This window comes from Arvicanthis niloticus, chromosome 30, assembly GCF_011762505.2.
Source record: "Arvicanthis niloticus isolate mArvNil1 chromosome 30, mArvNil1.pat.X, whole genome shotgun sequence".
Lineage (NCBI taxonomy): Eukaryota > Metazoa > Chordata > Mammalia > Rodentia > Muridae > Arvicanthis > Arvicanthis niloticus.
In genome coordinates, this window is record NC_133438.1 from 20,282,231 (window position 1) to 20,306,113 (window position 23,883).

Below are 23,883 nucleotides of genomic sequence, written 5' to 3' on the forward strand. Positions count from 1 at the left end.
ATTTTTGCTTAATTCAATCATTTAAAGTGGGAAGGCCCACTTCCTTTCTGGATCTCTGAGCTGGGAACACACACCTTTAATCCGGATCTTTGGGTACACCCACCCTAATCTAGGCCACACCTTCTGCTAGAGTCCTATATAAAGAACAAGAAAGGTGGCAGCCTCTGTCTTTGCTGGCTTGCTCTCCGCTTGCTAGAGAGTCTCCTCCTCCACTGGCCTCACATCAGACTTGCTTGGGATCCCAGTATATGCTACAGACACCCTTAGAAAACCATCCTTGTGAAGTGAACAATTACTGGACTCTTGGACGTTCTGTTCACAAGCAGCCATTGTTGGATTAGCTGGACCACAGCCTGGAAGACAGAAAGACTTTCAGTTCAACCTGACCATGGATTCAGAAACCACCCAACCAGGCCCTTCCTGTCAACCACTGGACCTCCCTACTGGGTCACAGAGCACCTCTGACCAAACGACATCAGGATCTGAACCAAGTAAAAATAACCAGAGGTCCAGCCAATCCAACAGCAATTCCAGAAAGCACACTGAAAAATCAGCTCAGGTCGTGGAAACACCCAGGAAAAGAAAACGTTCTTCCAAGGACTCCAGCCAGGTCAGAGCAGGAAATGAGGGCAGTTCCTCTGGGGAAAAGAGACACAAGGCTTCAGTAAAGAAGGCCAAGCCAAAAGCCAATGGTCCCCAAGATGGATTAGCCCATTGCCCAGAACCTCAGGACACAGAGCCACCACCAATTCGGAAGAGCCTGGTGACCTTTCTGCGTGGGAAGTCTGAGGAGATTTATGCAGACACAGTCCAGCTGCAGGCCCAGCAACATGGTTCCCTGCTCACCTATGAGCAGCTCTCTCAGCTCAGAGAGCTCTCAGATTCTCTGACTGCCATGGTGCACACATTCTACAGCATGGCCAACCAGGCAGGCTTTGCCTTCCCTGCTGAGGGCTGGCTTGTCCCAGACCCTATGCCTGCCCCTCAAGAGCTGACTGGCAAGGAATCTAGGAGCCCTTTGTTGGAGGGAGGAGAGAAGATCACAGATCTTACCAGCCCATCAGACAAGTCCTGAGACCTTCCTAAGTAGAGTCTGAGACAACAAAGGACCACCCCACCTTCCTGTCTACACAGCCTGTAGCATTCACCCTCTCTGTGTGAACTTGTAACAGGCACATCGATGAGGAGTTTGAAGTGTTTACTCAGGATCACAAACTTTGTTTCACTGGGATTTAGAATTCAAGTGCTAAATGGACAGTTTCTTTGGATATTTTGATCAAGTGTGTGTTGGACTTGTATATTTGTATTGTGGAGAGTGACAAATAAATATTGATTTACCAGATAATGCTGTAGTTCTTGACTCTTTTCATTTAGTGGGAGGATGGCAGATGCCACAGATCTTGGAGCATATTCCTTGTAGCCCATAATCAGCCCTTCACATTGCCTGTCTCCCCTTCTGCCAGCCCCCTCCTAATTTTATATTAAATATGTCTTTATTTTTGAAAAAGTAATGACATGTTGTACATAATATTTACTTTGCATATCAGTGATCTAAACTACTTGTCTGCGTGTTCTAGGATAAAACAAAACATTTAGCATTAATAAGCACATAAATTAGTTATCTGTAGTAAATTTAAATGAAACTAAAATAAAAAATGTATGTGTGTGAATGTAGAGGAGGTTATCGGGCAGGGCCTGATTCCCAATTTATATGTACTACACATTCCTAGTCCCGTTGTTACCTCACACACTTAAGAGTTCACGCTATGCTGATCATGCGCATTTCTTCCATCCTGTGTAAACTACACATCAGGCCCTCTAGGCACCATACCACTAGACACCAAGCATATCACGTACACTGCTAGGAATTAGGTTATGTGGAGCACCCAATCCCCCAAAGGACCTACACCCCTCTGTACAGTTCCCTACCCCTCCTTCCCAGCTTTCTCTTCCACATAGAAGAAAGGCACAGAAATAGCAGAGCAGTGGACCTGATTGAAACCACCCTACATGCTTTTGCCATGCCTTTGACTTTCTTTTCTTTGGGTTCCACAGGCTTTTTCTTGATTGGCCTCTCCTCACCCCAGTGCATGCAGAAGCCCTCTAGGGCCATGAAAGGGGTCTTAGTTTTTGGTAGAAGCTCTGGCTGGAAGTAGCCCATAGACCCTGCAGGGGTGGGCATTTATTCTGCTGCACTCCCAGAATCCAGGTTCCTAATATGTGGTGAAGATCTCCATTAACCTGTAAGGTTCAGTCACACAGCCCCTCCCAAAGAGCACCGGTCTTAGCCCTAGAGAGATTTACATACTAATGAGATACTTGAAGGCCAGAGGGCGGAGCCAATTAAGCATTCTTGCCTAGACCCTCCCCCCTTTCTCCCTTCCTATTTAACTCAGGTCTACCCTGAGTTTCAGCAGGGTGCCCATCCAGATTCAACTACCATCTGTCATGAAAATAAATCTCTTAAACCCATGGACTCCACATGTCTTCTGGGGCCCACCATGGAGAAATGCCGAGAAGGCTTTTAATGAGCCACGGACTAACTTTCTGCCTGGAGGACCTCTCCAGGGAATAAGAGGGCACCACAGTGGATATTCTCATATGTGTTTTTCACAGAATTTTAATAAATGTGATGGTCATAAAATATGGCCCCATGGAATTACTTTTTTATTAATTTATGGTTAATTTACACCCCAATTGCTGTTCCCTCCTGTCTCCCCTCACACAGTTCCTCTCCCCTCCACTTCTCCTTTGAGAGGGTAGTCCCTGGTAACCATCCCCCCAACACACACACACTCCTGGCACATTCAGTCTCTATGGAATTAGATGCATCCTCTTCCACTGAGGCCAAACATGGCAGTGCTGTTGTGGAATGATTACCATAGCCAGGGTGTATCCTTAAGAGACCCTCCATGGAATTATTTTTGCATCTCCAAGTGTGCTAGTCTGTGGGACAGAGCCCTCTGGAACACTGGGATTACAAGTGAATCAGCACACTGAGTTATTGTTTTTTTTTACGTGGGTTCTAGGGATCAAAATCTGGCCCTCATGATTGCAAGGTAAGCATATAATCACTTCACTATATCCTCAGCCCTGAAGATAATTTTAAACAAATACTAATTGTTCCCGATGCCATGAGGGAGGCGTGTACACTCTTGCACCCCTTACACTTGCTGTAGCTCCAAACTGGGACAACACAAAAAGCTGGCATCAGAATCACTTGGTGACCATAATTCTCCAGCTTTCTAAGTACCAATGGGTTGGTTGCTTGTGGGTCTTATTCTAGTCTTTGCATTTCTAGACTATTCCCAGGCACAGTGCCTATGTGCATGAGAATCCTATTTTTTTTTTTTTTTCTTGGAGAAGTGAGTATTGTAAACGTTGTGGTGCAGAAACATAAAGACCTCAACAAGGAAAACAACCATAGTCGTTAAGTCAGGAACAAGTTACTTCGGTGTGTTTCAATACATGTATAAATAGTCACACCTAGTAAACAAGGGAACAAAGTTACAGCATTTTAGCTTAAAAATACAACATGTGAGTATACATGTTTATGCATGCGTATTTGCATGCATTCATATAAAATACAAGCAAGAACCCTAAGAGATATATCATATTGTGGTTATCTTTGACTAGATGATTAGAGACTTTATCTTGTAACTACTGAATAGTAGTAAAACAGTGTAAGAACTTGTATAGGAGACAAAACCATGCAATTTTTCTTTCTTACAAGGATGGGCAGGGGTCAGCCAGTCCCTAAAAACCTCACCAAGCTCTTCTAGATTGAGTGAAGAAAGTGATATGTTCCTTAATTTCTCAGCTGCTCTAAGAGATTAAGAGTGGAAGTAGGAAAGTCAGTTAGGAAGGTCATATAGGTGGGAGGGTCCAGATGAAGAACTTGCATTAAAACAGAGATAATGAACTTGGGAGAACGGCATGGATTGAAGTCAATTTTGAGGGGCAACTGGGTTTCCTGAGGTTGAGTGTAGGATGAGTACATTGAAGACAGCCCTCCGCGTGTTGCTAGTTGTTGAGACCACATAGCTGTATGTAGAAGACAGAGGATGAAAGTAGTTTGTGGAAAGGCCATGTTTTAGCTGTTTCAAATCTGAGATGTGATTCATTTCCTTTGATGAAACCTAAAAGGAATTTCTGGACAGGTTACAAATGTCTCAGTTTTTGATTATCAGAGGATTACAAATAGTTGAGACAATTCAAAGAGGCCATGGACAGAACAGAGGGGTAGGACCAGGCCCCAGTAAAGTCCACTCTGTTTCAGAACTTTGGTGCCAGGGAAGATGCTTGCATAAAGCAAAAAGAACACAGAAAAATGGAGGTCACTAGAAGCCAAAAGATTGTTTTGAATAAGGATCTTTCAAGTTTTTCCATTTAACCCAAGAAAGTTTTTTCTCTTTGCCCAAGAAAGTTTTTTCTCTTTGCCCAAGAAACTTTTAAATGATCCAAGGTATATATAGATATTTAAAATACATATACAAATTAAATATTTACTAATGATTAATCATAATGAAATCATTTAAAAATAATTCTTTGTTATATATAAAATTTACTGTTTATTGGAGACAAGGAAATTTGTATGTTGATAAAATAGATCCACTTGCCTATTTTTACATGAAGAATTTAATCTTGGCTAAATAAGTGATATTGCATGGTAGAGGGAGTCATCAACATTTTCAGAGTTGATGGATAGTTTGATTTTAATACCATCAAAGATGATATCACATCTTTGCCTAAATACAAGATGGTAGAATTATGCTTAGGGGCATTTCATAAGTTATTGGAAGTTCTATCCTAATGCAAAGCCAGAATTAATTTAACTCATTTTTTTTTTTTATGAAACTTTAGCCAGAAACTGAGTGAGTAATTTGTGAGGAGCCAACAGAAGGTAGCTATCATCCTTGCAGCCATCTTGAGCCATATACCCTGACAAGAGTCTTGTTTACAACAGCCTATAACAGCTGAGCACACTCTGATAACATCTTGTTTTAGATACCCAGGATCTTCCCTTGGGTGTGTGAGACTTAAAGGTGTGATTTAGAGATAAGACTAAAAGGCGTGACTTAAAGGCATGAATCTTCTCTTTTTTTTTGGGGGGGGGGGGGGGGAGGTGTGTGTGGTCCAGACAGGGTTTCTCTGAATAGCCTTGGCTGTCCTGGAACTCAATCGGTAGACCAGGCTGGCCTCGAACTCAGAAATCCTCCTGCCTCTGCCTCCCAAGTGCTGGGATTAAAGGCATGTGCCACCACCGCCCGGCTTAAAGGCATGATTTAAAGGCTTAGAAGTGAGACATATAAAAGATGCGACACAGACAGAAGAAATTATTAGACACTTGTACTTGGAAGAGTACTTGAGACTTGAGACTCGAGACAGGCACTTGGAAGAGAACTTGGAACTGGGAAAGAGACTAGCAACTTGGAACAGAGATTAGGACTTGAGATTTATTACAGAGGAACTAGGAATTAGGACCTGAGACTTGGTACTAGGAACTAGGGACTTGGAGAGAAGAAGAGAGACTGAAGAATAAACGGGATTGAATCACACTCTGTCTGGTCTCCATTCTTCGAGTCCATTCTCACTCTCTCTGTTGCTGACCCTCCGACTGGAGCAGCTTGGGGCAGTGCGGGCTCTAACAATTAAGCCCCCAAGGCTTTTGGCAGTGCGGGTTTCAATACTGATAGAGCGGTCCACGACATTTTGGCCCCCAAGTGTGGGGCAGAGCGGTTCTCAACAGTCATTGTTAAAAAAAAAATAAAATGAACATCCTAAAGACATTACAAACACCAGATATCTAATGAGGAATAACACAGAAAAATTAGAATCTTTGTTTTCACAATTAAGTTGTTAGGTTGCAAGGAGAACAGAAAGCTGTGGGCAGCAAAGCAATAAAGCTGATGCTATGCAGTGCCTCTAACCTGAGCCCAGTGTTTCTGGCATCATTGATTGACACTAACCTGAGTGTTTCTGGTATCATTGATTGACACTAACCTGAGCCCAGTGTTTCTGGCATCATTGATTGACACTAACCTGAGCCCAGTGTTTCTGGCATCATTGATTGACACTAACCTGAGCCCAGTGTTTCTGGCATCATTGATTGACACTATATAGAGTGATATCATGCAGTACACTGTCATGTTTTCAGAACCACAGCTACAGTGCAGCTGCCCATCAACACTGCAGAGTGCTGCCAGAATAGCTCAGATTCATTACACACGTGGCTTTAAGTTAATTTTAGGTCACTGCATGCTTAGAAACCTTTCCCTGTTGCCCATGTTTTTGGGATCTTCATAGTTATGTGACTCTAAATGGGGTTGTGATCCACAGTCTACACAGCAGCGATGCAAAGAGCAACTCCCAAAGAGAAAATGTTGAATAAAAGGGCAGGGGTTTTCTCTGATTTGTTTTAATAACTATTACATGTTTGTAATTGCTTTCCAAAGTGATTGCTCTTCTGTGTATGATACTTTGTTTCTTCTGGGTAAGGAACATAGAGATGACCACAAAAGAGGAACTAAATGCTTTGTCGTGCTTATCTTCGTGTTTAAACAAAAACCTTCAACTTTGTATATCTACAAACTCATTTTGAAAGATTTCCATATGTGATTTTACCTGAGACTAATGATTGAGAGTGAATTTTCTTACTTATTTTTTTCTATGACAAGCATGAACTTCCAAATAACAAACCAGCATTCCAGAAAGGAAAGTAAAAGGAGGACAGTTTCAGATCAAAAGAAAAAAACTGCAGATTGTACAAAGAGCTATCCTGATGTCACATACAGTTCCTGTTGTCAACAGCTTACATTAGTATGTTATGTCATTAGAAGTAGTGCTTCATGTTACAACTAACACAAACACATTAGTAACAGCTAAAGATAGAGGCATCATTGTTCACTTATCTGTATATCTATCATCTATCCATCTATCACTGATCTACATCTATTTATCTATTATCTCTCATCTATCATCTACGTATAATATATCTATCATCTACCTATATCTATGTATCTATGTATCTACTTATCATATCTATCTATCTGTCTGTCTATCTGTCTGTCTATCTATCTATCTATCTATCTATCTATCTATCTATGTATCTATCGTCTATCTTATGGATCCATTTTTTTTTTTTTGAAACAAGGTCTTATTATATGACCTAAGCTGTGTTGGAAGGAATTTACTATGTAGCCTAGGTTAGCCTCAAACTCATAGCAACCCTCTTGCTTTATTCTCCTAGTACTGGGCCTGCAGGTATGCCTACCAGGCCTGGCCAGACAGTTCTAAACACTGTGTGGCTGTTAATTAGTTTTATCTCAAGATTTGGTCAGTTTTGAATCACGCTAATGTTATTTGGAAGACAATGTTCTGCTGCCATCTACTGTCCCAAATTCTTTCTGGGTTTTGATTTCTAAAATTTTGTTTTCTTATTTTTTTTTTTCTCACATTTTGTAGCTACAGATTTCCTTTCAGTTTAATCTTCCACTACTTCAAAAAAAAAAAAAAAAAGAAAAAGAAAAAAAAAGAAAACATAGATGACTAGAGAAGTCAAGTCTCAGGAGTAGCTGTGGACAACCCATGAGTTCACTCAGATTTATCACACACTGCTTAGCCTTCTCATGTAGAAAGAGGGTCCTGGAGGTGTAAAATGAATGGGGGCAAAGTCAGCCAGCGTCTGCAAGGATCTCTGAGTCTAATAATGAGATGATTATAACACACTTTTATGTCCTCCCAGACTTTAGATTCAAAGTGGGAAAAACAAAATTAGCCAAGCTCTAGGGACAGTTTCATGACTGAAATAGTCTTAAATTACCAATAGAAAGGAATAATGTAAAAAAGAAAAAAGAATTGGTAAGACATTCCAGAAAGAACATCGGGAGCAAAAGTAAGACTACTATCATGTATGTGAGAAGAGGGTAAGACAACAGAAGATGATGGGTGGGGATGGAGATGCAGCTGAGACCAAACAGGAAGAAATGTGCTCATCTCTTTCAGGACGCACAATGTTCATCTTTGTAATGATGGAGGACCAATGAGCAGCATTGTATATTACTTTTTTTTTTTTTTTTTTTTTTTTTTTTTAGAAAGGCAAGAGCATAAGGGCCCCAAGACCAGCTAAAGAAACAATTTATCCTGATCTAGTTTAGTGAACCAATGAGCTTACTGAGTTACACGAAATTTAGGTGTATCTGAGGGGTTACTTTACAGCGCCACGGGTAAAGAGTTACTTACATGAAGCCTGGGTAATGAGTTACAACAACATCCATCTAAGGCCCCCAAACTGTTATAGAATTAAAAAACCTCCATCGGATCATGGAGGATGACCTCCCATAAGTTTTGTAGACAGAGTTCCACCGTTACTTAGATTTCCACTTCCTGGGGATTCCAAAGACCATAGGCAACTGGGATAGAACTTCGGGTAAACTGCAAAGAGCACAGGCAGCCAGGACAGAATTACATGTAACTGGCTAGGGCAGGAGAGAGAAAGTGGCTGTTGTATCAAATGAGGGTTTAAGATGCCCCTCTCCCCTGCTAGGAAGGAATGCTAATAGACTCAGTCTTGTGTGGGGAGTTCCACGTGCTCTGATTAAGATGCTAACTATAATTATATCCTGCCTGGGAGAGTATTTCCTAACAGGCATAAAAAAAGAGAGATTGCTAGGATCATATTGAGTCACAGTATTTTAGTAGTTTGTTTTAAAAAAATAGATATACAAATGATCAGTGAAGAGGCAGCTGAGACAGGATGGAGCAGAAATTCTGGACACTGGGAAGCAAAAGAATGGCACATTTCTAACTACTAGACCACAAAATATAAGCTAAAGAATCAAGGATTACCTCAGAGTTTTAGTGACCAAGTTTGATGGGGGCGGTGCCAACCCAGGTGCTATTTACAACACACAGGATGTTAAACGCTACAAATCATGAAAAAAAAGCTAAGGACATGCTATCACATCACTGAGTAAGAAGAGTCTGAAGTAGGAAGGAACAGGATGTGAGGGAATAAATGAGAAGTTGTGTGAACAGGGAGAGACTGAGAGGGAAAGTCGGTGCTGTAATCCTAGCACTTGGAATACTTGACACAGAGAGAACAAGATTTTGAGGCCAACTTAGACTGTACAATGACAGCTTCACACACACACGCACAGAGAGAGAGAGAGAGAGAGAGAGAGAGAGAGAGAGAGAGAGAGAGAGAGAGAGAGAGAAAGCAGAAGGCTTTAGAGGGAAAGCACACAGTCTTGAGTTACCTGATATTTTGCTTAGCGGTTGGCCTGCAAGCTCTATGTATCCAAAGGAAGGAACTTTTCAGTGACAGATGACAAGGTCTGTATCTGTGCGTGTGTGTCTGTCTGTTTGTTTGTCTGTCTGTCTGTCTGTCTGTCTGTCTGTGTGTGTGTCTGTCTGTCTGTCTGTCTGTCTGTCTCTGTGTGTGTGTGTGCGTGTGTGCGTGTGCTCTCGAACAGACATACATGTTCACCCATATAAAGCTGTGTGTATCGGAGGCTGTGAGAGAGCTTGTGAAATGGCCTTAAGAGAGGCCAGACCACATAGACTAGATTCCTCCATATGATGTTGTGTCTATGGTGATAAGATTTTGACCAGTTTTGATTTGAATAAGTTGTTTATTTATTTGTTTGGTCTCACATTCTAGCCCAGGCTGGCCCAGAATTAACTATGGAGTCTAGGTTATTGGGCTTGAATTTATGGTAATCTTCCTGCCTTGGCCTCAGAGTAGTGGGATTATAGCCATGAGCTGTCATTCCCTGCTGACATTGGCTGAGCAATAGAAACTCTAAGTTATAAACTCATAAATCAACCTTTCCATCATAGGGTGCCATTAACTGAAGTTATATTTTGGAGTCATCTTGTTATACAGGAAACTTTTTTTTGTATTTTATTCTGGACATTATGTCAGGTTGTGGGATCAGGAGTGATGTTAAACAAGAAATGAGATATATAAACTATTGAAAAGGATCTTACAAGGAAGTGGTCTCAGTCTCCTCCAATCGCCTTTTGCATTTATAAATTAGTTTATGGAGTTAGATAAACAAGGACCAGGCTGAGCTCCAGGTATATACCGTTTGGTTACACGAAATAATCTAGTAATAATTGCCTGGTGGTGTGTTTTATGCCAGCCATGTGGTGTCTTGGCTCTAGTCAACAATTAGTTTAGCTTTTGTTATTTTTATCTTGAGAAATAAACTATACCTTCTCTGCCTTTGAGTCGACAGAACCAATAGTATAAATAGTATAAATAGTAAATAGTATAGTCTTTTTCAGAGATTTTGAACAGCCAATTACCTTTGTCCAGTTTGACATTAAGGAGCTCCACTACACAAAACTCAGGAAATTGCATCATCAGAGTGATGACATATTATATACAGTCTAAAATTATTCATTAAGATGCCAATGAAAATTCATCTGATTAGTAAAAAAATATGACTTCCCCACATAGAGCATAGTCAATTAAAATATTTTCACTATGTTTGAAAGACTTTAGGTCCTAAAGTTTAGGACTTCACACTTGCCCTGTGGCCAATTAACCTTGCGCAAAGCCGAATGCCTCTGCTGGGTTTGGGGACGGAAATACTGGTTTCTGTGGAGTGAAGGCTGGCTAGTGATATTCTTTGGACTCTGGGACAGAACTTTGCAATGTTCTTAGTCCATGCATCCTCAGTAACTACTTCCGTTGCAAGCGTCATGTGTAAGAAGAAAATAACACTGACCGCTTTCCATTTCTTTAAGATGACATTGACATAAGGTTTCAGAAGATTTTGGGGTACAGGGTAAAAGGTGAATGTTCTGGTTGATCTGTCCCAGGCCGCCATAACACCTAGCACTGAGAATTTGTTTCACTCAGTGCCACTCCTGGCTGTTGCCCCACCCTCCCTACTCATGAAAATTCTTAGGGGCAGAAGGACTTGGAGGTGGGAGAATTTCAGTTGCTGGAACATGCAGACACATGACTTTATTTGAAAAACAAAAACTTTGTGAAGTACATAGAAAGGGTCTAATTGGGGAAATGTGTAGGGAACATACTAACCGGGGCAAAGGGAACTGAAGTTATCAACACCAAAGCTACCCAGATTAAGAGACAACCTCCTCAGCCTAGAGTGAGCCACTGGGACCTGTGGATCACCCAGCCTGAACCACGGGAACACAAAACACTTGCGTTGTCTATGGCAGCAAGAGTCAAGGTCCAAAGGTGGATCAGGGCAGGAAGTGCAGTATCTGTCGGTGCGCGAGCCAGGAACAGAGGCTCCCAGGTTTGAGCCCCACAGGTCCTTACATTTTAGGGCCCATCATTTATTCACAGGCCATTGGGACGTCCCAGGCACGGTGCTTGGAGCTCAAGTGTAGCCTGAACCACGCTCCTTACTCTGTGTACACAGTTGATTCAGGGCAGAGCACAGGCTGGCGCTGGAGTGTCCACAGGTGTGTGCGCTGGGCTGGCGGCAATCTGGTGGGACTGCAGGCGACACAGGCACAGGCACTCCCACCCTGGCGAGGAGCCCGGGGCGAGCCTGAGCTCTGCCGCCCGGGTGACCCGGCAGGTCGGGGCGGTGCGCTCTGAGTCACCGGAATCAAGGTGTGTCCCGAGCGCCGCGCCCCCGCCGCCAGCCCCCGGGTCGCGTCTCCGCGGGAGCCGCCTCTTCCTTTAGTCGCGGTGTCAGGGATCGCAGGGCCACTCTCCGCCGCTGCTCCTTCCCCACGGTCCCTCCGCTCCGCGCCCGCCGCCACCGACGACATGCTGCGCTGCGGCCTGGCCTGCGAGCGCTGCAGGTGGATCCTGCCTCTGCTGCTGCTCAGCGCCATCGCCTTCGACATCATCGCGCTGTCCGGCCGCGGGTGGCTGCAGTCTAGCACCCAAGTCCAGACATCCTCGCTTTGGTGGAGGTGTTTCGACGAGGGCGGCGGCAGCGGCTCCTACGAAGATGGCTGCCAGAGCCTTATGGAGTACGGTAAGTGGCCGCCACCTCCAGGAAGCCCCTCGGGGCCTGAGCTGTGATAGCAGCTGGGGCGGGTCGTAAAGCGGTCAGGGGTAATGGCTGTTTAAAGTCCGCTTAGAGTTCAAACTTCAGAAGCAGCAGTTTGGGGTGACCCAAATCCATGTCAGCCATTGCAAAGTAAGTATAAAAATAAATAATCTGCCAGGGTGGATTTGTTTCATTTCATCAAGTTTAAACTTTTTTTTTTTTTTAAACTTATGAGAAAGTCCTTTCAGTCCAAATAGGAACAGTTATGATTTCAATTGATACTTAAGTATCTTCGCTGTGGAGCTGTTTCATGTTCTCTCTTGTTCTGGGGAGTGGCCTTAGTTGAAAAGTGACTGTTAAGGATGTTTATCTGAATCTGATTTAGAATCAGAGAAGTCAACACTTCATTGAAGTGGAGTTGGCACTTTTAACACTTCGAGGGAGACCTCTGTTTGCCTCTGCCGGGGAAGAGCCCCAAGTAGGGCCCTATTTACAGGTCAGTGGTAGTCTTTGAAAAGAAAAAAACAAAGCATTTTCTTCCTCAACCAAACCTCCCTCTTGTTTAGGATAGGTAATGACTAGCGGTGTGTGGGGGTTCAAGGGGAGACAAACTATAGCCAATGAAGGCTTTACTGGTCAGTTTGGCCCCTTTAAAGGAAGCAAGTTACTTTTTTGTTTTCATTCATTTTCTAGTTTAACTATTACTTGGTTCTTTTCCTGAAGCATCAAGGGCTTCTGCCAGGTGCTGTTTGGTTGGATTCTTCCCCCTATCAACTCCTTATCAGCTTATTCTCCCTGGAACTTCCCCAGAGGAGAGGCTGGTAGTAAAATGAGAAGACTGAAGAGCTTCCTGCTTCTTCCTGGCTTTTGCTCACCCTAAAAACAGACACAAGTGCTTGGCTTACAGAACTTTCTATTGCTTCAGATAGCTGTTTCTTAAAATGCATTCGAACTTGGTCTCTTTCAGGGAATGTAAGAGGTATGCTTGAAGGTTTTTAAAATAGACTTTGGTAATTATAGCTCACTCCAAGGCTGATCCAGCCCCCAAAGAATACTCAGTAGTGAAGCCAGCTTGCAGAGGCAGGATCAGCATTCTTGCTGGGACATGATTTGGCCTGCGGGGCCCTCTTGTGAAACACACACAATGCCATTTCCCTGTTTCTTGCCTTGTAGGGTAAGCTCATCTTTTAGGGTGTGCCTGCTCTAGCCTCGGGCTGATGCATCACTGTGTGGATGGAAGGGAAAGGGCAAGTTTTGTTTCTAGGTTGTTTCTTTAACCATGAATCTGAAGCGTCAGCTTTTTCCCACTGCAAGCAAACACCCTCTGGTGTATAGTTTGTTTCAATTCACTATAGAACTCAGCCTTGGAAAACCTCCGTTTTCCAAATAAATCCTGAACATGTATTACTGGTTCTCAACTGATCCAGAATAGCTGTTAAAGAGATTCAACACCTCAGGGGAGCCATTCCGATCTCCTTCACAGAAGTAATTAAATTCCCATAATGTGGCACACACCAGGATACGTACGCCAATGGAAGATTGGCCTTAGTGTTGAGCTGTGGAAGGAAGCAAGAGCCTCCAAGCCATCTACAATGTCTCCATCTCCTCACCATTACAGACAGGGAGGAGTTAAAACGCTTCTCATTCTGCCCACTCTGTGTTGACTGATCATTAGTGTACTACACAGCTGCAAACGAATGGCTTGTTCTACCCTTTCAGGCGATGGTCTGGGCAGGTAAGACCTCTGTAGACCTCCAGAAAGCTTTAATAGGGCCTTGCTAAAAACAGTGTGCTGGTATGAGCTGACACCACATGGAATGTACGCACTCCCGCAATGCAGGAGCACTGTCTTGTGTGCCAAGGAGCAAGGTAGATAAGTCTGCTTAAACCATACCAATGTATAGGACTGAACATGTGCGCCTCTCCCTCTAGAACGCTTCTGGATGATTCTTGAAAAGAATGTCTATTTGAAGCTATAACAAAGCAAACCTTTCATGACAAGGTGCTTGATGATTGCATTTTGCTGAGTGATATTCACAACATTAATACATTTATTTTGGTAGTAAGTACCATTCTTGGCAATGTGACCATAATACTAAATAATATGCATACTTTATAAAGGTCAATAATTTATTAGGAATAAATAAATATAATATAGTCTTCATGATTATTGTTAAAGTTTTAAGAATTGTGGACTACAAAGTCATCTCATTTATTTTCCTACATAAATAATAAACAACAAGCCAAGTTAGACCCTGAGTATTTTGGGTTGATGGCAGCTACATTAATATTTATCTTAACAAATACTTGTTGGAATGTTCATCTTAGATTTGTCAAGAAGAAAATGAGGATCTAGATTTGCAATTGAAGTGATCATTCAAGTTTCTCCTATAAGCCAAACTCACCATTGAACTTCAGCGAGCGTACACACACTTGTTTTTGCAATGCTAGGACCTTCTTTTCCAGTTTAGAGAATATTGTGACAGGGAATTATTTTAAGCTTCAACTGCACAGACTTCAGATCTCAGGCAAGCTCTGGCTTGTCAAGGTGGAGGATATAGGGATGAGATATGCACTGAAAGAAGAAGTAGGAGGGAGAAGAGAAGGAGGAGAAGGAGAGGGGCCTTGAAAAGTCATGGGCTGGAATTTATACTCTGAAGCACAGAACCTCAGTTTTACCAAAGACATCCCATGAATCCCTTAGTATGCACATAGTGTTTTCCCTAGACACCACTTTCCCACAAGTCAAAGTATCGGAGTAGCCTATGAAATGTTTTAAGATTACTAAGTGCCCTCGTTCCTAAAAGTGCAGGACCTGAGGAAAATACAAAGCACCAAACCAATCATTTACATTAGGCTAAATTAATCAGAAAAGCCTTCACTGTGGGATGATGCTCTCGCAGCTTTGGGAGGAGTGGGGGAGTTTGCTGGTGTGTGTGTGTGTGGGGGGGGATGGGATGCAAGCAGCTGTTATTTTATGAAGTTAGATTACTAGATAGATTTCATATGTCTGCATGCACATATGTTCACATTCTTAACAGCAAATTTAAAGGTCATCCACTTCTTTGATGGGATAACTTTCAAATGTACATTGGTGTGTAAACCCTAGGCATTGAGCCCATGGTACAGGCTAGCCCACTGTTTCTTTGTTCCAGTAGCACCCAGAGAACCTCAGTGTCTTGGGAAAGACTCCACTTGGCTCTGCCCTAATAACACAGACCTCTGGACCTGTGGGATTAGAAAGGAATTAAGGTGCTGAGTTCCAGTTTTCACCAAAGCCCTGCAGTTAACGTCTACAACCAAGCAGCTTCTTTTTATTTGAGGCCTTAATTCTGGCCCTGGACACTGCTACTTGGATACATGTACCTCTCCTATGTGGACTGAGAAAAAATGTGCTCCCTGAACGTTCCTGCCATCTGGCATTCTTCCGTCTGACAGATTTAAAATATGTGACGGTCTGTGGGCTGCAGTAGTGTATAGTTTTCCATTTCTTAGTTCTGTAGGAGTACAGTGGTAAGGAGCCGCCACCCCGCTGGGCTTCAGGAGAGGGTCAAGTGTGTAAGGATGCTGCAACAGCTGGAATACCTTGCCTGTGGCTCTCCTGCCTTTTCTCTGTTAGGCCAGCTATTCCTTATTGCCTTCCAGAACTTCTGCAGGATGATGAGCCAGCAAATCATAAAAAGGTGCCTTTAGGATGTGTTTTGAAAATGGACGTTTTTCCTTGGTTTTGGCAACCAAGATGTAATTTGAATCATCATATAATATGAAATAGGAATAGTTCTCAGAAGCTTGTATACACTTATAGATGTTAAGCCCCCAGCAATGGAGTGAGATCAAAATTACATGAAATACAAGTATTTTAGCTTTAAAGTACACACACACACACACACACACACACACACACAGAGTTTTGTGTGGTGAGACAGTGATATGAAAAAAGCCTGTGACCAGGGGTCCTTTTCTCAGGCAGTGTTAGGCCTTGAAGCCTCTGTTGAGACTTGGTAAGGCCAGTCTCTCCATCCTCAAATAAAATTGCTGTTGACCTGAGAAGACATGTTGTCTTGCTTGGAGAGGTCTGTCATGTGTAAGCTACGATCTTTAAAACCATGCCAAGATTTCTGTCTAAATGATAGCTAAATGAGTCGGCGTAGGTGTGGCCCTGCTGCCAGGAGCAGGTTTTACATGCTCTGCAGCTGGAGTGGCTTTTCCCAAGAGAAAATGTTTCTTCATTTTCCATTTCGATTTTCCTTATACTCAGCATTTTAAGTAAACAAGACATTAACTAATTGATTTAATAGGGAAAGCGCCCCAGGTGCCTCACTGTGAGTATCGCTTCACCTGTTGGTAGGAGACGTGTCCATTAGGTTGCTATTTCTTTTATGTAATTCTTTGAACGTTCCTGAAATGAAGTGTGGGTTATATGTCAGCCAAAAGTCACAGGGAGAGAAGTCACATCAGTAACCTGTCTGTATTAATCTCATTTTCCTCAAATGAACAGGTAAAATGAATACAGCAGTATTACACAGAACTTATTCAGCTAGAATTTCAAGACAGTCTGTGATTGTTGAATCCAGTTATTAAAATATGTTCCTTGTTAGGAAATATTCCTGTTTTTACATATATATATATATATATATATATATATATATATATATATATATCTCTATCTTTTGAATTCTCTGTGTGCTTAAGTAGATTTGTTGCCTTTTCTGGCTTCATAGAGGGAAATATATTTGGTTTTTCTGAGTATAATGATCGATTTTATTAAACCTCATGGTTGGCAGTAGCTATATAGACAGACAAACAAATGGACTACTTGATTTCAGGTCAAATACTGAAGCCTATGTGCTTTTGAGGGTAGCAGTGCTTCCATTTTATAGATCTTAGTCATCTAAATTCATTTTCTTGGCCTTCAATACATTTATAGAGGGACACAAGGGAAGAGCAGAGACTGATGGGGGGGGGGGGTAAAACAGAATATTACATTTATGTTCATATACAGAGTCTAGAAATCTATCCTCCTGCCCCCACACATATTAACACACAGTACAGGAAAACAGGAGAGACTGGAGGGAGAAAGACGACAAAGGAGAAGACAGAATCATGAGCGTGAATATGAGCTAAGGTGCAAGGACCTTGTATGTGTACATGTGTGTGGAAATGTCACAATGAAGCCAATTGTTTATGCAGGAACTAAAAGCAAATCTTTGGTATGCACTGCAGAACCATAAGGCTATTAACAGTTGAGCTTCCAGGATCCAGTCTTTTAAGCCCTGATCCAGAGGGTCTAGAGGAAGGCATAAGAATCTATTTTAAGAAGTACCATCACTTAATATGACAAAGTGGGCTATATATGCTTAAGAAGATCTGATCAATTAGTTGTCTACCAAAGCATTGTCCTTTCTCATTTAAAAATTTCCTTACACAAGGGACAAGGCAAAAGTGAGAAAAGAGACATCAATTGTATATTCTGGCTTTGGCATTAGTCATGTGTTTTTTAAAACAAAATATTGTGTTAACCTCACCCTAAAATCTCTCACTGATCTAACAAGAAGAACAAGACTTGGGTGGGGCAGGGGTGGGGTAGCTATGAGAACTGTACCTCTCAAATTGGCTGCAATCACAGAGCATCTCACTCCTCCTGCCCCCACTGCTGAGCAATCATTTGTAGGAGAACATGGTATTGGAAGACATATAAAAATGTTTGTTCTCCTTACTCATTTGTTATGCCCCAGTCAGTCATACACCCTGCAGGGAGCCCTGAAGGGCATTGAAACAGATGGAGAAGGGAATGAATGGGGAGATTGTTTAGCCCACATTTGTTTGTACCAGATGAGGATAGGACCTGGGTGATGGAAATCTTTAGGGATGACCCAGAACCTTGCAAGTGTGGGATGGGGTAAAAATCTGAGATTATGGGCAGAAGTTATGGAAACAGAAGAGCAACTCTTGGGACAGGAAGGGCTGGGGGGTTAACAAAGGACGATTTTCACATGGGGTGCTTATCCTGAAAGCTTGCAGCCAGGCTGAGTTCACAGGTGAGGAGACTGGTGTGAGGTTAGCAAGGGGCAGAGGCAGAGCCTTGTTGAGCTCGGGCTGCCTCTAAACCCCTTGCTCTTTCTGAGTCATTGACTCTGAGCACTGAAATGACCAGGCATAAGGTGTGTGTATTGTTAGCTGTGCCGTAGTTTGGTAACTAGCTGGATCCAGGGAAGGGTCACATAACTCCCCTTTAAAATTCAAAGAAGAGTGAAATAAGAGCATGTGCGGATGAATGGGCTAATAAAGCATGGGGCATATGTACAATAAAATTGCCAGGCAGCAAAAAAAGAATGAGGTGCTAATTTATGTTATAGAATGGCTCAGCTTTAAAAAAAAAAAAAAAAAAAAAAAATACTTCCTTTGGTGAAAGAAGCCATTTACACCAGGTCACCGAGTGTAAGATTCCATTGACGCAGAACATCTACAATACACAAGTGAGGAAGATAGACTAGTGGTTGCCAGAACCTGGGATGGGTGTGGTGAGTGACAGAATGACTACAGATGGAATGGGGTTCCTTGAGGAATGATGAATATATTCTGGAATTGTTAGTGGTGGTGGCAGTCTAGCTCTCTGACTATAGCACAGCCAACAAAAAGCCAACACCCAACAACTCTGAGATCCTGAACTTGTAGTAGGTGTACTTCATGACTTATAAGTTATATCTTTTTTAGCTTACGTATTGGATTCCAACAGGCTAGAAAGCAAACTAAGTATTTGCCATCTATGTGCACCCTCAGTTCTAAACTAGAAATGCGGATGGTGTGAGCCGGTGAGAGTTGTTCTGATGAGTTGGTGCACACCCTGAGGTTAATTGCTGGCTCTGAAGGCCTGGCTGGGTGTGAAGAGCTGAGGAGTCGATACAGGTTGAAGGAGAGGAGTTAATGGGTGGTTTTGCTTGTCTGGTGGATCACCTCATCTCTCTTGCAGAACAGAAGGACACAAGTCTGGTACAGCCCATGCAGGTCTTCAAATCTAGAAATCTATCTGCCTCATCGAAATTCTTTTTAAGACCAAGGTCAATAATAAACTCTTGTGAAATAAATTTTGAATGAAACTAGACATTAATAGAAACTAAATAGCAATCCCTTGAAGAGGGTGAATTTCTGAAAGAGTGTGTAACTTGAATTGTTCAGTATGATCAATGTTTATCATGGTCATGTGTATTCAAATCTGAGTGAGTTTTTAAAATGGATCTATTTATGTAAAAACAGAGCCAAGAAGTTGAACTTACAATTTAGACATGTGCCATCAAATGTAGGGGAACAAAACACTTTAATAATATTCTCTATGTGAATCACCAAGTTTCTCCTTGAAGTGTGGAGTTACTTAAATATTTCTAACCTTTCATAAAGTAAAACCAAATCACTCCCTTCCCCCAAACTCTTTCCTGGTAGGGAAAATGCCGTATATGATTTAATTAGCAGTTTTAGACTTGGCAATTCTGTCTTACAAGTGTCTTTGTCTCTGTCCTGCAGCCTGGGGACGAGCAGCTGCTGCCACACTCTTCTGTGGCTTTATCATCCTGGTCATCTGCTTCATCCTCTCTTTCTTCGCCCTGTGTGGACCCCAGATGCTCGTTTTCCTGAGAGTTATTGGAGGCCTCCTGGCACTGGCTGGTAAGACTGAGTGGCATCAGATCTTCATCTGTGCTTTCAGTGGGCATGGGTAGAATGTTCTATTCCTTCTCTATGGAAGACTTGATTTGTCCTTGGAAGTGGGTTACAAAGTGCAAAAGTATCAGAGGAGAGATATATTTTAGGAATCTGGTCCCTTTATGTCCATGCCTTAGATGGTCTTCTGTTCTCTCAATTCAAGTGACAAGGGTTGTCTTCTGCATGTTTCTCTCTTAAGTATCCTCATCCACTCAAACCTACCCCAGAGACTAGCGATGTGCCTGTCCTGGAAGTACAGAACATTCTAGTCCTCCTATGAACTCCATGCTGGCTGAAGGGACCTGAATGTCCCCAAATGACTTTACTTGTTGAAGGGATTTTGTGATCTGGTGACAAGGTGGGGTAGGGAGGAGCTAGACTTAGAATCTGGAGCATAGGTCCTATGCCAGATAGGTGAAATCTGTAGCATAGAGCTTGTGCCAGGGAGGTGACTAAGTCATAGGTGATGTGAAGATGAATGCAGGTAAGTAGATAGAGCTCAGAGCACACTTCTGTTAATACATTGCAAGATCCTGGGATTTAGGAGTAAGGACTATTTGAAGTTTCTGGTAAGTCCCTGTTAAAGTGACACATTCCCAGCTACCAGTTAGATTCGGAAATGAAACTGAGTCACTAGAGAGATCTCTCAAACAGTCCTCTTCCAGAGAACCCAGGTTCAATCCCAGTACCCACATGCTGGATCATAGCCTTCTGTTACTCTAATTCCAGAGGATCCAAACCTTCTTATGGGTTCCACAATGCTACCTGCCTGTGGTGTATAGGCGGTCATGCAGGCCAGACACTTATAAAAATAAAATACATCAAATTACAAAAGAAAAAGGAGCAAAACTTGGTTTTCTGAGGTCAGAGATGGCGCTGATAGGATCAATCAGGCCTCATCTTACTTTTCAAGATACCAACTAAGGGCCACAGGGGAAACAGGACATATATTCCAACCATGAACTCAGAGAGACAAACTGTATAGCCAGTGTTGGTACTAGGCCAGATGTCCGGTGACTACACGGGTCCCATAAAATCTAGCTTGAGCCAGGAGAATGATAGCAGGTCCATGTTATGAGAGGAAGGAATGGAGAGAGAGAAACAAGGAAGGAAGGAAGGAAGGAAGGGGAAGGGGAAGGGGAAGGGGAAGGGGAAGGGGAAGGGGAAGGGGAAGGGGAAGGGGAAGGGGAAGGGGAAGGGGAAGGGAGGGAAGGGAAGGAGGGAGGGAAGGGAAGGGAAGGAGGGAGGGAGGGAAGGGAAGGGAAGGGAAGGAGGGAGGGAGGAAGGAAGGGAGGAAGGGAGGAAGGAAGGAGAAAGAAAGGAAAAGAAAGAGGGGGAGGGAGGAGAAAGAAGGAAAGAAGAGGGAGAGAAGGAGGTGGGAGATAAGAAACCACTTTAGTGTTTACCTGTAGAACTCTAGAAACAAGTTAAAATGTTGGAACACGGGTGAGGACAAACAATGGTTTAGCCAAGTTAGATACTCGTGTCATGCAGAGTGATTTCCCTCAAGTTTCCTATATGGATCCAGGGATCTGTTTCAGATGACAGCCAGTCTTTTTGGCTACTTTGGCTCCTGATCAGCTAGATTCCTCTTGCCACTTTTTAGAGGGATTATCATTAAAGGAAGAAACTTACAAATGGGGAGGTTTTGGTGCGTGTCCTGGATGACTGCGATGAACACCATGACCAAATGCGGCTTGAGGAGGAAAGGGTTTATTGAACCTTGCAAGTTAAGAGTCCATCAGAAAATGAAGCCAAAGCAGGAGCTCAAGAAGGAACCCGAGGCAGGAACTTAAGCAGAAGTGGAGGAACACTGCTTACTGACTTGCTCAGTGCTCAGCTTGGTGTCTTAAGCAAACCAAGACCCCTGCGCATGGGTGACATTGTCCACAGTGGGCTGGGCCTTTCCACTCTAGTCATTAATCAAGCAAATGCCTCATAGACATGCTCACAGGCCAGTCTGATGAAGGTGTTTCTTTAGTCAAGGTCCGCCCCCGAAGAAGACTGTAGCTTGTGTGGAGTTGCCAAACAATAGTCAGCACACTCTGCATTCATTCATGTATTTGTTCATTTGAAGTTTGTACTCTGTGCTTATTTTGTTCTTCCCTTTAGCTATATTCCAGATCATCTCCCTGGTAATCTACCCCGTGAAATACACACAGACCTTCAGGCTTCATGATAATCCTGCTGTGAATTACATCTATAACTGGGCCTACGGTTTCGGATGGGCAGCCACGATCATCTTGATTGGCTGCTCCTTCTTCTTCTGCTGCCTCCCCAACTACGAGGATGACCTTCTGGGCAATGCCAAGCCCAGGTACTTCTACACTTCTGCCTAATGTGGGAGGGAGACCCTGAGAAAGGCCTGCTGCAAGATGGATCTGAGGAGGAAACTGTTCTCCAAGGCACAGGAACCTATGGTTGGCCAGTCTTCATACGGTCAGAAACCCTAGAATAAATGCTAAAGAAAGTTCTTCATAAATAGTGTTAAGTTTCATGTCCTATGTATGTCTTGTGGAGTTAAAAAAAAAAAAAAAAAGCTTTGTTTCTGTTTGCTAAGTATACCTAATTTCTCCTTACATCAATTCTTTATCATTTAAATTTCATTTGTTAAACAGCATGCCTGGGAAACTTGGTAAGGTAGAAATGCGATGGCTTCTCATTTAATAATCTGACGAAGCTTTTGTTTTTCCGCATAGAATGAGTTGTTTCTACCAAAGGCTGCAGAGAAGGAAAGCTACCGGCAAATTTCCATGACCAAATATTCTGAAATTAATATTTTAAAAAAAAAAACTTTTTGAGTTTTTATTTACATAAAGAAGCAAAAATGGTTTCCTAAGTGAGCATCGTTTGTGAGAATTTTTAGTCAGTGTTTTAAACAATTATTGTTTTGCTAAGCTTTGTGTTGACTTTCCCCGCTGTGCGGGAAAGTGTTCTCACACGGCCAAGGTTACAATGATCAGGCCACTGTCATTACTGAAATGCTAAGATGAATTTTCCTCTTTTAACATAGTTTAGAGGGGTAGGTAGGGTGTGGGAAGAAGCCATATTAACAAATCTGTACAGTTTTGCATGACTGGTGGATATGACGAGGTCGGGCAGGAAGGCACGGGAGAGTTCCCACGGTCACAGCAGTACCATTCAGACATCCCAGGAGAAGACATGTCAGTGCCTCCTCTCAGCCTTAACTGAGCGCTACTCATAGACAGCTAGAATACATGTTTAACTGTAACAAAAACCTACATATAATTAAAAACCTGGTCTCCCTTGGTAAACATACTTAAAGTATCTGTATAACACACACAAGTGGAAAATTTGGGAATTAGTTTCTCTGAATATGTATTGGAAGGGCTATTATTATTGTTTTTCTTACCATTTATACTTACGTAATAGAAACTAGCTTATTTTAAATATCAGAACACTATTTTGTATGTTGCAGCAAAGACATTTGCAGTTTTCATTTCCAGCTTCCCCCAATAAACCAGGTGTTCAAATTCTGTGTCTGGTTCATAGTTTTTTCCATTCTGTGTGGGGAATTAAAAGTACTTTCAGTGCTAGCATGGCTACCCTCCAAGAGGCCCAACAAGCAGCTGACGGACAGATGCAGATATTTAAATCATCCAACCAATGAACTGAAGTTGGGACCCCTGTGGTCAAATTAGGGAAAGGCTGGAAGAAGCCTAGGAAGAGAATGGTGACCTCAACTAACCTGGAGCCCCAAGATCTCAGACACTGAGCTACCACCCAGGCAGCATACACCAGCTGATGTGAGGCCCCAACACATACAGCAGAGGACTGCCTGGTCTGGCCTTAGTGCAAGAAGCTGTACCTAACCCTTGAGAGACTTGAGGCCCCAGGGAGTGGAGAGGCCTGGAGGGGTTGGGGAGGGGTAGACCTCTTGAAGCAGGGTGGGGAGGTTGGAGGAGGAGGAGGACTGGGATAAGGAACTGTTAGAGGGCAGACCAGGAGGAAGATAACAACTGGACTGTAAAATATGTATATATATGTATATACATATATACACATGCATATATATATATATATATATATATATATTAAAGATCATTTTTAAAAATCTGAATTCTATTTTTTAAAATGTATTAATGAACTCTAAAAGTCTAATGTGTACTTCCACTTCAACGAGCAGTTGTCTATTAAGCTGTGCCAACAGTGACTGACTGAGATTTATTGCTGGTAGACT

The 23,883-nt window shown here is 42.6% G+C and overlaps 2 protein-coding genes across 2 annotated transcripts; both read left to right on the plus strand.

Moving 5' to 3' along the window:
• The first annotated feature begins 388 nt into the window (after positions 1 to 388).
• Positions 389 to 1,075, plus strand: LOC143440713 (protein FRG2-like). Its single transcript, XM_076927480.1, has one exon. The coding sequence runs from the start codon at positions 389 to 391 to the stop codon at positions 1,073 to 1,075; it is 687 nt and encodes a 228-aa protein (XP_076783595.1).
• A 10,277-nt stretch (positions 1,076 to 11,352) lies between these two features.
• Positions 11,353 to 23,181, plus strand: Perp (p53 apoptosis effector related to PMP22). Its single transcript, XM_076928043.1, has 3 exons — positions 11,353 to 11,972; positions 19,506 to 19,646; positions 21,795 to 23,181. Exons 1-3 carry the CDS (start codon positions 11,759 to 11,761, stop codon positions 22,019 to 22,021), a joined length of 582 nt encoding a protein of 193 aa, XP_076784158.1. The 5' UTR covers positions 11,353 to 11,758; the 3' UTR covers positions 22,022 to 23,181.
• Positions 23,182 to 23,883: the final 702 nt, after the last annotated feature.

Bases quoted from the DNA above. Each gene is read 5' to 3' on its own strand.
- LOC143440713 (XM_076927480.1), top strand. From the start codon at position 389: ATGGATTCAGAAACCACCCAACCAGGCCCTTCCTGTCAACCACTGGAC.
- Perp (XM_076928043.1), top strand. From the start codon at position 11,759: ATGCTGCGCTGCGGCCTGGCCTGCGAGCGCTGCAGGTGGATCCTGCCT. The intron at 11,973-19,505 runs GTAAGTGGCCGC...TCTGTCCTGCAG, and splicing joins CCAGAGCCTTATGGAGTACG to CCTGGGGACGAGCAGCTGCT. The intron at 19,647-21,794 runs GTAAGACTGAGT...TCTTCCCTTTAG, and splicing joins AGGCCTCCTGGCACTGGCTG to CTATATTCCAGATCATCTCC.